General features: G+C 44.3%; 1 protein-coding gene across 2 annotated transcripts in view; it reads right to left on the bottom strand.

Annotated features, from left to right (window-relative positions):
* Nucleotides 1-5,921: 5,921 nt before the first annotated feature.
* Nucleotides 5,922-14,673, bottom strand: part of EMILIN1 (elastin microfibril interfacer 1) — an 84,732-nt gene continuing 75,980 nt past the window's right edge. For both annotated transcript variants that reach the window (XM_069973303.1, XM_069973304.1), the window contains exons 6-8: nucleotides 13,305-13,322; nucleotides 10,446-10,580; nucleotides 5,922-7,547 (exon numbers count right to left, since the gene is read on the bottom strand). In XM_069973303.1, the coding sequence (XP_069829404.1) occupies nucleotides 7,213-7,547; nucleotides 10,446-10,580; nucleotides 13,305-13,322 (488 nt within the window). In that variant the 3' untranslated portion in view covers nucleotides 5,922-7,212. The remainder of the gene's footprint in view (nucleotides 7,548-10,445; nucleotides 10,581-13,304; nucleotides 13,323-14,673) is intronic.

Here is a 14,673-nt window from a genome sequence, read left to right as displayed (position 1 = left end):
TCTTAGTATACAGGATTTGGTCAGTAACAATATGGTGGTGATGGTAGTGGTTGTGGTGTGGCGGTAATATTTCCCCCTTGTGTACTGGTAATATTGGTAATATTGGTCTCAGTATACAGAATTTGGTTAGTAACAGTATTGCGGTAATATGTATGGTGATAATATTTCCTATATACTGGTATTATTGGTAATATCGGTCTTGAGATATACCAATAGCATTGCTTGGTCGAGAAAGGGGGGGCCCAAGTTGACCTCTTGCACCAGGGGAAAGTGACATTAGCTATGCCCCTGTCCAAGAAGGTGTCCAAGTGGGAATCCAAGTTCCGATCGTCCTGCCCACATGTAACTGTCTGTGTTAATTCAAAAAATATGTTCAGCAGCACTAGAAAAAAAATGCAATGTGCGGGTGCACGTCTCACCAAACCGGACCCAGGTTCGTATTGAATATCCAAAGAGAAGATGGAGACCGCACTTCCAAAAAGAATTCACACTTTATTCACACCAGATGCAACGTTTCGCCTCAATGTGTAGCCTTTCTCTCACTGCTTGAGAAAGGCTACACATTGAGCCGAAACGTTGCATCTGGTGTGAATAAAGTGTGAATTCTTTTTGGAAGTGCGGTCTCCATCTTCTCTTTGTCTGTGTTAATGATGTACCCCTTCATCACCACCATTGATCACCAGGTGTTCAAGAAACACTTTGATTACTCTGAACTCTCCAGACTTCCCATCAGCTGGCAGCAGGAATAAGAAGAGGCCTTTCAAGCACTTAAGGCTTTGCTGACACAGCCTTCAATTCTGGCATACCCAGACTACACCCAGCTCTTCCGCTTGTACACCGATACAAGCTACCAAGGCTTGGGAGCTGTCCTGTTCCATTCGAGCCTCAGCGAAAGTGAAAAGAATGATCAGAACTACAGTTCCTTCAAGCTCGAACTCCGGGCATTAGTCTGGGCTGTGACAGAGAAGTTCAAAGACTATCTGGCGGCCTCCAGTTTCACTGTCTATACAGGCAACAATCCTCTGGCACACCTTAACACCCCTAAACTCGGTGCCCTGGAACAGAGATTTGATTCTCGCTTGGCAAACTTCACCTTCATTATAAAGAACCGCAATAAGAAGGCCAATGTAAAAGCTGATGCGTTATCCCGCTTACAAAATGGTGAGGAACCTCCAATGGGAAGAGGTTGAGATGCCACCCTTCTATGATTGGTTTGCCATCAAGACATGATGGTAGCCTAAAAAGCTGAGGAAGGTCCCAAAAGTGCTCCTTATCAAGACCTGTCTCGGTGGAAGATGCCCCAGGCAGAGAACCATCACCTTGGGGAACTGCAAGATTACCTACCGACCGGCAAGGTACCCCCTCAGGCTAAGCAAAGCTCACCCTGACATTGAGCTACATCGACTCTGGCGCCAAAGGAAACGCCTGTTCTTACAAAGAGGCCTTCTCCTCAGAAACTCTGGATAATGTCACAGGCGAGCGGAGTGGACAACAAGGCCAACTGCCTAAAGACTGGGTCTTAGGCATCCAAGTACAAGGCTCCCTTAACCGGCTGCCAGAAACTGACTGGGTACAAGATTACTAGTGTAAGAAAATCAAGAAATAGGGGGCAATAGGATGAAAGAAGCTCACCGCCGTCAAGAGGAAGAGTACAACAGGCATGCTAACGCTCAACCTCTGAGAATTTGAGACCATGGCTGGCTAAAAGACGGCCACCGTTCTAGGAAACTTGATTCTTTATGGGGAGAGGAATCTTATGTCATTACAGCCATTCCACATGCAGCTGCTGGTGTGTACCAGATCCAGAAGAATAGAAAGGCACCTATAAATATACACTGTAACTGGCTGAAGCTCTGCTGCAACAGAGAATTACCTCCACGGCCATCTGTCCCAGTATGTGATCCAGTCACCCCAGAATCCACCCGCTTATCATCCATTGGAGAGGTGCACCTCAGTGCAGAACCTCTGTACCTGCCCTACGGGCCCACTGCTGTTTCCGCTCAGGACGAGGTTCCCTATGGTCTGCCAAGAAGCCCAGTTACATAGTTACATAGTTAACCCCACATATCTCTATGTTCTGGCGGACACTTACTAATCTGACTCTGGGATCATCCCCCAGGAAGGAGCTGTACCCTTAAGAAGATCCACCAGGTCCAACAAAGCATATCCCCTAAACATTACAGGGATCTGGATTAACTTTGCCCCTCGATTTGCCCCTCAAAGTTTTTATGTCCCCTTTGCAATTGTATTGTTGATTTAGTTAGATAGATAGGGATTGATATAAGCCATGGACTTCTGCATTGTACATATGTTGCTCTCAGAGACTTCTGATGACCGGTTCTTATTAACCAAAAGTTTATTGCACTATGGACGATCTCACTGTTGCCTTTTCGCTTCATATAAGTTTTAAAATGTTTTATACTTTCATGATCTGTAGGTGTTTTTCATTGCCTTATTTAACCCATGCTGTGCTCACCTTCCCTCGTAACTTCCTCTGGGTGCTACACTGTGGACGGCTTATTTCAAGTGGGGGAGTATGTGGTGTCCCAGCACAGGGTGCTTTTCCCTGGCACCTTAGTAACTCCCTCAGGTTCACACAAGTGGGAGATAGTGTGCTGTTGTGTTTTCCCCACTAGGTGTCGCTACTGTTTTATTTATCTGGTACTATACACAGCTGAAGGAGTAGAAGGTTTAATTGTTTTATGTCACGTTTTATGTATTAATCAGTCACAAGTGAGAGTTCTTCTTTGTCCTATCCTATCTTCTTTGTCCTATCCTCTCTCTCTCACACACACACACACTCAGCCCCACCACTCACAAACATGCTTATTGTCCCCCCTGGTATAATAGGAACTTCCAGAAAGACAATGGGACATGTCACATGGGTAGAAATGTTCGACACTGGTTGGAAAAGCATAACCATAACATCCCAGTACTATCCTGACCGCTAATTGCACAGATCTGAACCTAATTGAGCATCTTTGGGATCACCGGGATGGTGGTGTTAGCTCTATTGACCCTCCAGCAGCTGTGTGACCACCTGGATGGTGGTGTTTGCTCTATGGACCCTCTAGCAGCTGTGTGACCACCTGGATGGTGGTGTTGGCTCTATGGACTCTTCAGCAGCTGTGGGACTACCTGGATGGTGGCGTTTGCTCTACTGACCCTCCAGCAGCTGTGGGACCACCTGGATGGAAGTGTTGGCTCTATGGATCCTTCAGCAGCTGTGGGACCACCTGGATGGTGGTGTTTGCTCTAAGGATCCTCTAGCAGCTGTGTGACCACCTGGATGGTGGTGTTTGCTCTATGGACCCTTCAGCAGCTGTGGGACCACCTGGATGGTGGTGTTGGTTCTATGGATCCTCCAGCAGCTGTGGGGCCACCAGGATGACAGTGTTGGCTCTATGGATCCTCTAGCAGCTGTGAGACCACCTGAATGGTGGTGTTGGCTCTATGGATCCTCCAGCAGCTGGATCACTATTGGGAATGTGTGCTGACATGGTATTTTATGGAACTGTCACTAGCACAACGTCTATGCTCAGAAAGTACTGGATGAATCTATGGTCTTATGGTCTGAATACCTAGAGATGCCGCTCTGCTGCGGATGTTTCGGAGGTGTACGCCTGCTTTTCATGTGGCCCACCAGAGAATTGTGGATTCATAATTACCTGTGGTCTGGTGGAGGCTTCTTTCCAGAGAAGGGCTTGACATGTGCCCTCATGTCATGAGGGCACATGATGGTATGGTCCATGTGGCAGAGCCAAGCTCCTCCATTCATGGGACTGGTCTGAAATGTTGCCACATCTAAATTTTGTACAACTAGAACTGTAGTGTTGTAGCCGAGATGAGTGTGTGCCGTGTGTCACAGACGAGCCATGGAGACGTCATAATAACACACCCATCAGATGAGTTACACACCCCATTTTACATTCTTATTTTACAGAGAAAAAATCATTCCTTTTTTTTTTTTTTACAATAAACTTTACTGAAAATCCAACAATATACAATAAAAGATAACAATAAGAGAACGGCTCGTGATTACGACGTCCAGCTTATGAGACCGCTGTGCTCAGGGTCACAGTCGATCAGGGCTCGGAAGATTTCTTGTACCGGAGTTTGGGGGTAAAAAAGAGCAGATATCACATGATGGCAGACCAGCGACATCCTGGGGGGGACACAGCACGGCCAGCTGGGATAATCCTGCATTGTGCTTGTTAGCAGGGAGCACAGAAGTTTTATCGTCTGCAGAACCATGACCTCTTACAGTGGTGACATCACATCATAAGATACAAGGTGAAAGAAAGACGAGGAGACCCAGGAGATCTACTGCCCCTACCTTACTGAGCATGTCCCTCCATTGTGATAGTCCCCATCCCTTGAAGAGCATGCACCTCTATTGTTGTGATAGTCCCTATCCCTTGTAGAGCATGCACCTCCATTGTTGTGATAGTCCCTATCCCTTGTAGAGCATGTCCCTCCATTGTTGTGATAGTCCCTATCGCTTGTAGAGCATGTCCCTCCATTGTTGTGATAGTCCCTATCGCTTGTAGAGCATGTCCCTCCATTGTTGTGATAGTCCCCATCGCTTGTAGAGCATGTCCCTCCATTGTTGTGATAGTCCCTATCGCTTGTAGAGCATGTCCCTCCATTGTTGTGATAGTCCCCATCGCTTGTAGAGCATGCACCTCTATTGTTGTGATAGTCCCCATCACTTGTAGAGCATGTCCCTCCATTGTTGTGATAGTCCCCATCGCTTGTAGAGCATGTCCCTCCATTGTTGTGATAGTCCCCATCACTTGTAGAGCATGTCCCTCCATTGTTGTGATAGTCCCTATCGCTTGTAGAGCATTTCCCTCCATTGTTGTGATAGTCCCTATCGCTTGTAGAGCATGTCCCTCCATTGTTGTGATAGTCCCCATCGCTTGTAGAGCATGTCCCTCCATTGTTGTGATAGTCCCTATCGCTTGTAGAGCATGTCCCTCCATTGTTGTGATAGTCCCCATCGCTTGTAGAGCATGTCCCTCCATTGTTGTGATAGTCCCCATCGCTTGTAGAGCATGCACCTCTATTGTTGTGATAGTCCCCATCACTTGTAGAGCATGTCCCTCCATTGTTGTGATAGTCCCCATCGCTTGTAGAGCATGTCCCTCCATTGTTGTGATAGTCCCCATCACTTGTAGAGCATGTCCCTCCATTGTTGTGATAGTCCCTATCCCTTGTAGAGCATGCACCTCCATTGTTGTGATAGTCCCTATCCCTTGTAGAGCATGTCCCTCTATTGTTGTGATAGTCCCCATCCCTTGTAGAGCATGTCCCTCCATTGTTGTGATAGTCCCTATCGCTTGTAGAGCATGTCCCTCCATTGTTGTGATAGTCCCCATCACTTGTAGAGCATGCCCATCCCACATTGCTCTGATGTCACTATTGCTTTCTGTTACAGATATAAACAGAACAGCAGAGATGGCACCATTATGGAGGATTCAGATGAAGGTCCTGTAGGTCCAAGGTGCCGCTGTGGTATTTTCTTTCATAGCTCAGATGATGATAATATGAAGCAGAATGGTGTTCTATCCACCTGTTTTGGGCCTGTTGCACTGGAGGGTAGATTAGTTCTGGTGTCCCAGAGGATGGTGGGATCTTAGCTCTCAGTAACATCAGATATTACCTGAACCAATGTCCCCCACCCCCAAACTATCAGATTACCTGGACCAATGTCCCCCAAACCATCAGAGATTACCTGGACCAATGTCCCCCACCCCCCAAACCATCAGAGATTACCTGGACCAATGTCCCCCACCCCCCAAACCATCAGAGATTACCTGGACCAATGTCCCCCACCCCCAAACCATCAGAGATTACCTGGACCAATGTCCCCTCACCCCCCAAACCATCAGAGATTACCTGGACCAATGTCCCCCACCCCCAAACCATCAGAGATTACCTGGACCAATGTCCCCCACCCCCAAACGCGTCCAGAAATATGACTAATCTGTAAGAAGATGTTGGCATTCTACATGACACATGGTAGGTGAGGGACCTGGTGCCGGAGAGGTCATAGACTAAGTTACCCCATAAGAAGGTGTCCGTATTATACATGACACATGGTAGGTGAGGGACCGGGTGCCGGAGAGGTCATAGACTAAGTTACCCCATAAGAAGGTGTCCGTATTATACATGACACATGGTAGGCGAGGGCCCTGATGCCTTGGGAAATGTTGTTGTCCTTGTCTCCTCGCTTTTATTCCTTCTCTCATGGTAAGGTTTGGGATGGAGGCTAACAAACCCCAAAACAAGATCAAACCCTGGAAGCGAAGTAGCAGGGACCGGCGGCCATCATGTATAAGAAGACAGAAGAGCAATGAATAAATAGATAAATAGGTAGCGGTATGGTGCGTGTAGCGTGTGGACCGAGGGTGGACCTGAGGTGTTGGGGTCTCCAGCTCTGTCACCAGGGGGCTGTACTTGTGGTCTTTAGGATACTTGAGTCGTTCTTGAACATCCCAGTTTTATAAATACTCTGCAGTGTAAGGGCCTTGGCTGTGTAGCCCATATGTCCTGTTCACGTTGGGGCCATGTGGGGTCTTCTATCTTCAGATCCTCTTTGTCTTTAAGTAAAGAAGTATTCTGATGACAGACGATAAGTCTAGGACCCTACTGATAAAGCCCGAGAGGATTCCCTACTCATACATGCAGTTATCGGTGGGCATCCTAGATACCAGCTCTAAACAGTGACGTTTAATGGACACTTGATAGAAGTCTGTCATTAGAGAGCCCCTTTAACATGAAGGTGCTCCTTACACTGACTGTAGACATTTTGTGACCACCCTCCCCAGTGTTGAACACCACTTGACATCCATTGGGTTTCATCAGATCATCACTTCCTCGTCAGGTATCATCAGGTTCCTATGGCCCCACCAGATGAACATGGCAGGACTCTACATAGGGGTTAGCATATATGGACGGCCAGTCTCAGACACATGAGCTGTGGGGATGGTGGGGATAGGAAAAGTGGTTACTGGATGAGTGAGGTACATGGTGGTGTTAATACTGATAACACAGGCTCGGTGGGGCAGATGTGCTATGGAGCTCTCCAGGGCAGGGTCCTCCCATATTGCTGCCACAGCTGAAAGTTACTTAAACTGATGATGAAAAGGCTTTGTCCTTTCTCTTACACAGGGAATGAGCTCCTCAGAAGGACAGAACCAATGTGGTCTATTCATGGTCATTTTCCCCCTCGTATAGAAGAATTCCATTAAAGATGGTGAGAGGTTCATCAGAATAGGCCAGACGCCCGGTCACCAGGTCGATACAGATTGTGTCCCCAGCCTCCAGATGTACAATGATGTTGAAGACAGCCAGAGCACCAGGAGGTGACTTGTTCTCCACTAGAGGCTTCTTCTCGAGGCCCTCAGGCTCATAGCCGGCCGAGTCCACACGGGCGATGCCGGTATTCGATTTGGAGAGGACGGCTTCAATCTTCTCACCATTGTAGCCTGTTAAAATGGCGCTGAAGAAGTATCGCCCAGCCACCGGTGCAGTGAATATTCCTGCCAAGACAGTCAGAAAACTGGATGATCATGGGTGCTACTGATCTCCACCAGACCCCATCAGTGATGTTACGAACCCTCCCCAGTCTCCATCAGGATCTGTCCCTCCTCCCTCCTGCAGCCTGTGGCCTCCTCTTCCCTCCTGCAGCCTGTGTCCTCCTCCTCCCTGCCTGCAGCCTCCTCCCCCCTGCCTGCAGCCTCCTCCCCCCTGCCTGCAGCCTGTGGCCTCCTCCTCCTCCCTCCTGCAGCCTGTGGCCTCCTCCTCCCTGCCTGCAGCCTGTGGCCTCCTCCTCCTTCCTGCCTGCAGCCTAAGGCCGCCTCCTCCTCCTCCCTCCTGCAGCCTGTGGCCTCCTCCTCCCTGCCTGCAGCCTGTGGCCTCCTCCTCCCTTCCTGCAGCCTGTGGCCTCCTCCTTCTCCCTCCTGCAGCCTGTGGCCTCCTCCTCCCTGCCTGCAGCCTGTGGCCTCCTCCTCCCTGCCTGCAGCCTGTGGCCTCCTCCTCCCTGCCTGCAGCCTGTGGCCTCCTCCTCCTCCCTCCTGCAGCCTGTGGCCTCCTCCTCCTCCCTGCCTGAAGTCTGTGGCCTCCTCCTCCTTCCTGCCTGCAGCCTAAGGCCGCCTCCTCCTCCTCCCTCCTGCAGCCTGTGGCCTCCTCCTCCCTGCCTGCAGCCTGTGGCCTCCTCCTCCCTCCTGCAGCCTGTGGCCTCCTCCTCCCTCCTGCAGCCTGTGGCCTCCTCCTCCCTCCTGCAGCCTGTGGCCTCCTCCTCCCTGCCTGCAGCCTGTGGCCTCCTCCTCCCTCCTGCAGCCTGTGGCCTCCTCCTCCCTGCCTGCAGCCTCCTCCTCCTCCCTGCCTGCAGCCTGTAGCCTCCTCCTCCCTGCCTGCAGCCTGTGGCCTCCTCCTCCTCCCTCCTGCAGCCTGTGGCCTCCTCCTCCTTCCTGCCTGCAGTCTGTGGCCTCCTCCTCCTTCCTGCCTGCAGCCTAAGGCCGCCTCCTCCTCCTCCCTCCTGCAGCCTGTGGCCTCCTCCTCCCTGCCTGCAGCCTGTGACCTCCTCCTCCCTCCTGCAGCCTGTGGCCTCCTCCTCCCTGCCTGCAGCCTGTGTCCTCCTCCTCCTCCCTGCCTGCAGCCTGTGGCCTCTTTCTCTCCAGTAGGCAGAGTGGAGGGTGATGTAGCTTCAGATTCTGGCCTCTGTACGGCAGATCTCTGACCACACACCAGGAGCAGCCACCGCACAGCAGCGTGGGGAAATGACATGGCTGCCACCCACCCCCAGTTTTGAACCCTAATGCTGAAAGGGGGGGTGTAGTATACAGGTAATGATATACAGGGGGTGTAGTATACAGTTAATGATATACAGGGGGTGTAGTATACAGGTAATGATATACAGGGGGTGTAGTATACAGGTAATGATATACAGGGGGTGTAGTATACAGGTAATGAAAGGTGTTATACAGGGGGTGTAGTATACAGGTAATGATATACAGGGGGTGTAGTATACAGGTAATGATAAACAGGGGGTGTAGTAAAAAGGTAATGATATACAGGGGGGTGTAGTATACAGGTAATGATATACAGGGGGTGTAGTATACAGGTAATGATATACAGGGGGTGTAGTATACAGGTAATGATATACAGGGGGTGTAGTATACAGGTAATGATATACAGGGGGGTGCAGTATACAGGTAATGATATACAGGGGGTGTAGTATACAGGTAATGATATACAGGGGGTGTAGTATACAGGTAATGATATACAGGGGGTGTAGTATACAGGTAATGAAAGGTGTTATACAGGGGGTGTAGTATAGAGGTAATGATATACAGGGGGTGTAGTATACAGGTAATGATATACAGGGGGTGTAGTATACAGGTAATGATATACAGGGGGTGTAGTATACAGGTAATGATATACAGGGGGGTGCAGTATACAGGTAATGATATACAGGGGGTGTAGTATACAGGTAATGATATACAGGGGGTGTAGTATACAGGTAATGATATACAGGGGGTGTAGTATACAGGTAATGATATACAGGGGGTGTAGTATACAGGTAATGATATACAGGGGGTGTAGTATACAGGTAATGAAAGGTGTTATACAGGGGGTGTAGTATAGAGGTAATGATATACAGGGGGTGTAGTATACAGGTAATGATATACAGGGGGTGTAGTATACAGGTAATGATATACAGGGGGTGTAGTATAGAGGTAATGATATACAGGGGGTGTAGTATACAGGTAATGATATACAGGGGGTGTAGTATACAGGTAATGATATACAGGGGGGTGCAGTATACAGGTAATGATATACAGGGGGTGTAGTATACAGGTAATGATATACAGGGGGTGTAGTATACAGGTAATGATATACAGGGGGTGTAGTATACAGGTAATGATATACAGGGGGTGTAGTATACAGGTAATGATATACAGGGGGTGTAGTATACAGGTAATGAAAGGTGTTATACAGGGGGTGTAGTATACAGGTAATGATATACAGGGGGTGTAGTATACAGGTAATGATATACAGGGGGTGTAGTATACAGGTAATGATATACAGGGGGGTGCAGTATACAGGTAATGATATACAGGGGGTGTAGTATACAGGTAATGATATACAGGGGGGTGCAGTATACAGGTAATGATATACAGGGGGTGTAGTATACAGGTAATGATATACAGGGGGTGTAGTATACAGGTAATGATATACAGGGGGTGCAGTATACAGGTAATGATATACAGGGGGTGTAGTATACAGGTAATGATATACAGGGGGTGTAGTATACAGGTAATGATATACAGGGGGTGTAGTATACAGGTAATGATATACAGGGGGGTGCAGTATACAGGTAATGATATACAGGGGGTGTAGTATACAGGTATATATATGAGGAGGCTGTCACTCACCTGTTGATGCATCATAAGCGTGTCCATCATTTACTAAGAGTTTGTCAAATCCAATAGTTCCAGGATCTATTAATGGGTAAGTAAGAGCGGCCGAGAAAGAGATGTGCAGAACGTCCAGTGGTATACCGATGGGGCCTGTAATCACAGACATAGAAAAGGTGACACCTGCTGTCCAAGTATATAATAATCTAGTGGTGACACCTGCTGTCCAAGTATATAATAATCTAGTGGTGACACCTGCTGTCCATGTATATAATAATCTAGTGGTCATATCTCCTGTCCATGTATATAATAATCTAGTGATGATATCTGCTGCCCATGTATATAATAATCTAGTGATGATATCTGCTGCCCATGTATATAATAATCTAGTGGTGATATATGCTCTCCACGTATATATTGGTCCAGTGGTGATATCTGCTGTCCATGTATATAATAATCTAGTGGTGATATCTGCTGCCCATGTATATAATAATCTAGTGGTGATATATGCTCTCCATGTATATAATAATCTAGTGGTGATACCTGCCGTCCATGTATATAATAATCTAGGGGTGATATCTGCTGTCTATGTTTATGATAATCTAATGGTGATATCTGCTGTCCATGTATATAATGGTCTAGTAGTGATATCTCCTGTCCATGCATATAATAATCTAGTGGTGATATCTGGTGTCCATGTTTATAATGGTCTAGTGGTAATATCTGCTGTCCATGTATATAATAATCTAGTAGGGATATCCACTCTCCATATATATAATAATCTAGTGGTGATACCTGTTAGTGGTGATACCTGCTCTCCATGTATATAATAATCTAGTAGTGATATCTGCTGTCCATGTATATAATAATCTAGTGGTGATATCTGCTGTCCGTGTATATAATAATCTAGTAGTGATATCTGCTGTCCATGTATATAATAATCTAGTGGTGATATCTCCTGTCCATGTATATAATAATCTAGTAGTGATATCTGCTGTCCATGTATATAATGGTCTAGTAGTGATATCTGCTGTCCGTGTATATAATGGTCTAGTGGTGATATCTCCTGTCCATGTATATAATAATCTAGTAGTGATATCTGCTGTCCATGTATGTAATGGTCTAGTAGTGATATCTGCTGTCCGTGTATATAATGGTCTAGTGGTGATATCTCCTGTCCATGTATATAATAATCTAGTAGTGATATCTGCTGTCCATGTATATAATGGTCTAGTAGTGATATCTGCTGTCCATGTATATAATAATCTAGTGGTGATATCTGCTGTCCATGTATATAATAATCTAGTAGTGATATCTGCTCTCCATATATATAATAATCTAGTAGTGATATCTGCTCTCCATGTATATAATAATCTAGTAGTGATATCTGCTGTCCATGTATATAATGGTCTAGTAGTGATATCTGCTGTCCATGTATATAATAATCTTGTGGTGATATCTTCTGCCCAGGTATATAATAATCTAGTAGTGATATCTGCTGTCCATGTATGTAATGGTCTAGTAGTGATATCTGCTGTCCGTGTATATAATGGTCTAGTGGTGATATCTCCTGTCCATGTATATAATAATCTAGTAGTGATATCTGCTGTCCATGTATATAATGGTCTAGTAGTGATATCTGCTGTCCGTATATATAATAATCTAGTGGTGATATCTGCTGTCCATGTATATAATAATCTAGTAGTGATATCTGCTGTCCATATATATAATAATCTAGTAGTGATATCTGCTCTCCATGTATATAATAATCTAGTAGTGATATCTGCTGTCCATGTATATAATGGTCTAGTAGTGATATCTGCTGTCCATGTATATAATAATCTAGTAGTGATATCTGCTGTCCGTGTATATAATAATCTAGTGGTGATATCTGCTCTCCATATATATAATAATCTAGTAGTGATATCTGCTCTCCATGTATATAATAATCTAGTAGTGATATCTGCTGTCCATGTATATAATAATCTAGTGGTGATATCTGCTGTCCATGTATATAATAATCTAGTGGTGATATCTGCTGTCCATGTATATAATAATCTAGTGGTGATATATGCTCTCCATGTATATAATAATCTAGTAGTGATATCTGCTGTCCATGTATATAATAATCTAGTGGTGATATATGCTCTCCATGTATATAATAATCTAGTAGTGATATCTGCTGTCCATGTATATAATAATCTAGTGGTGATATCTCCTGTCCATGTATATAATAATCTAGTGGTGATATCTGCTGTCCATGTATATAATAATCTAGTGGTGATATCTCCTGTCCATGTATATAATAATCTAGTGGTGATATCTGCTGTCCATGTGTATAATAATCTAGTAGTGATATCTGCTGTCCATGTATATAATAATCTAGTAGTGATATCTCCTGTCCATGTATATAATAATCTAGTAGTGATATCTCCTGTCCATGTATATAATTATCTAGTAGTGATATCTGCTGTCCATGTGTATAATAATCTAGTAGTGATATCTGCTGTCCATGTGTATAATAATCTAGTGGTGATATCTGCTCTCCATATATATAATAATCTAGTGGTGATATCTGCTGTCCATGTGTATAATGGTCTAGTGGTGATATCTGCTGTCCATGTATATAATTATCTAGTAGTGATATCTGCTGTCCATGTGTATAATGGTCTAGTGGTGATATCTGCTGTCCATGTATATAATAATCTAGTGGTGATATCTCCTGTCCATGTATATAATTATCTAGTGGTGATATCTGTTGTCCATGTATATAATAATCTAGTGGTGATATCTGTTGTCCATGTATATAATGGTCCAGTGGTGATATCTCCTGTCCATGTGTATAATGGTCTAGTGGTGATATTATATCCTTCTTACCCTCTTCTCCTTGAAGTCCTGTAAGAAAACAAGAAGATAAATATTATCACTAGATATAATATATCACTGCGTATGTATAAGAAAAAAAGAGAAGAGAAAGATACAGCAATAGTTGTCTCTCTGCAGCAAAACAAATAGCATGAGGAGGGTGCTCGACCTTCAGGGCGTTGGTCATGTGCCGTATGCAAGACTTAAGCAGAAGAGGAAGGTGTATGAAGTCGGCACTCCAGGACGTGAACTATTAAAATATAACTTTTATTCCTGCATTTTAAAAACTGATGGTGTGCATAGCAGGACCTACGCCTTTCACACTACTGAGCTTAATCATGGTCTAAAGGTAAGTGAATATCGGAACGAATAAAAACAGGCGACCAACCAATAGAAGGAAGTTACGTCCTAAGTCATGTGCCAGGATAGCACAGGGGCTATGTATTCATTAACCCCTACTGGTACAACAATTGTGATAATAAACAGAGGGGCTGAATAACAATGCACAAAATTATATACTAGTATAAGCCCAATTATATCAGGAGATAAATGATATAATATATATATACTAGTATAAGCCCAATTATGTCAGGAGATAAATGATATATTATATATATACTAGTATAATCCCAATTATGTCAGGAGGTAAATGATATATTATATATATATATATACTAGTATAAGCCCAATTATGTCAGGAGATAAATGATATATTATATATATATACTAGTATAAGCCCAATTATATCAGGAGATAAATGATATATATATATATACTAGTATAAGCCCAATTATGTCAGGAGATAAATGATATATATATACTAGTATAAGCCCAATTATGTCAGGAGATAAATGATATATATATACTAGTATAAGCCCAATTATATCAGGAGATAAATGATATTATATATATATACTAGTATAAGCCCAATTATGTCAGGAGATAAATAATATATTATATATATACTAGTATAAGCCCAATTATATCAGGAGATAAATGATATATTATATATATACTAGTATAAGCCCAATTATGTCAGGAGATAAATGATATATTATATATATACTAGTATAAGCCCAATTATGTCAGGAGATAAATGATATATTATATATATACTAGTATAAGCCCAATTATGTCAGGAGATAAATGATATATATATACTAGTATAAGCCCAATTATGTCAGGAGATAAATGATATATTATATATATATACTAGTATAAGCCCAATTATGTCAGGAGATAAATGATATATTATATATATATACTAGTATAAGCCCAATTATGTCAGGAGATAAATGATATATTATATATATACTAGTATAATCCCAATTATGTCAGGAGATAAATGATATATTATATATATATACTAGTATAAGCCCAA

The sequence above is a fragment of the Dendropsophus ebraccatus genome, chromosome 6 (genome assembly GCF_027789765.1).
Source record: "Dendropsophus ebraccatus isolate aDenEbr1 chromosome 6, aDenEbr1.pat, whole genome shotgun sequence".
NCBI lineage: Eukaryota > Metazoa > Chordata > Amphibia > Anura > Hylidae > Dendropsophus > Dendropsophus ebraccatus.
This window is presented reverse-complemented; position numbering and strand designations above follow the sequence as displayed.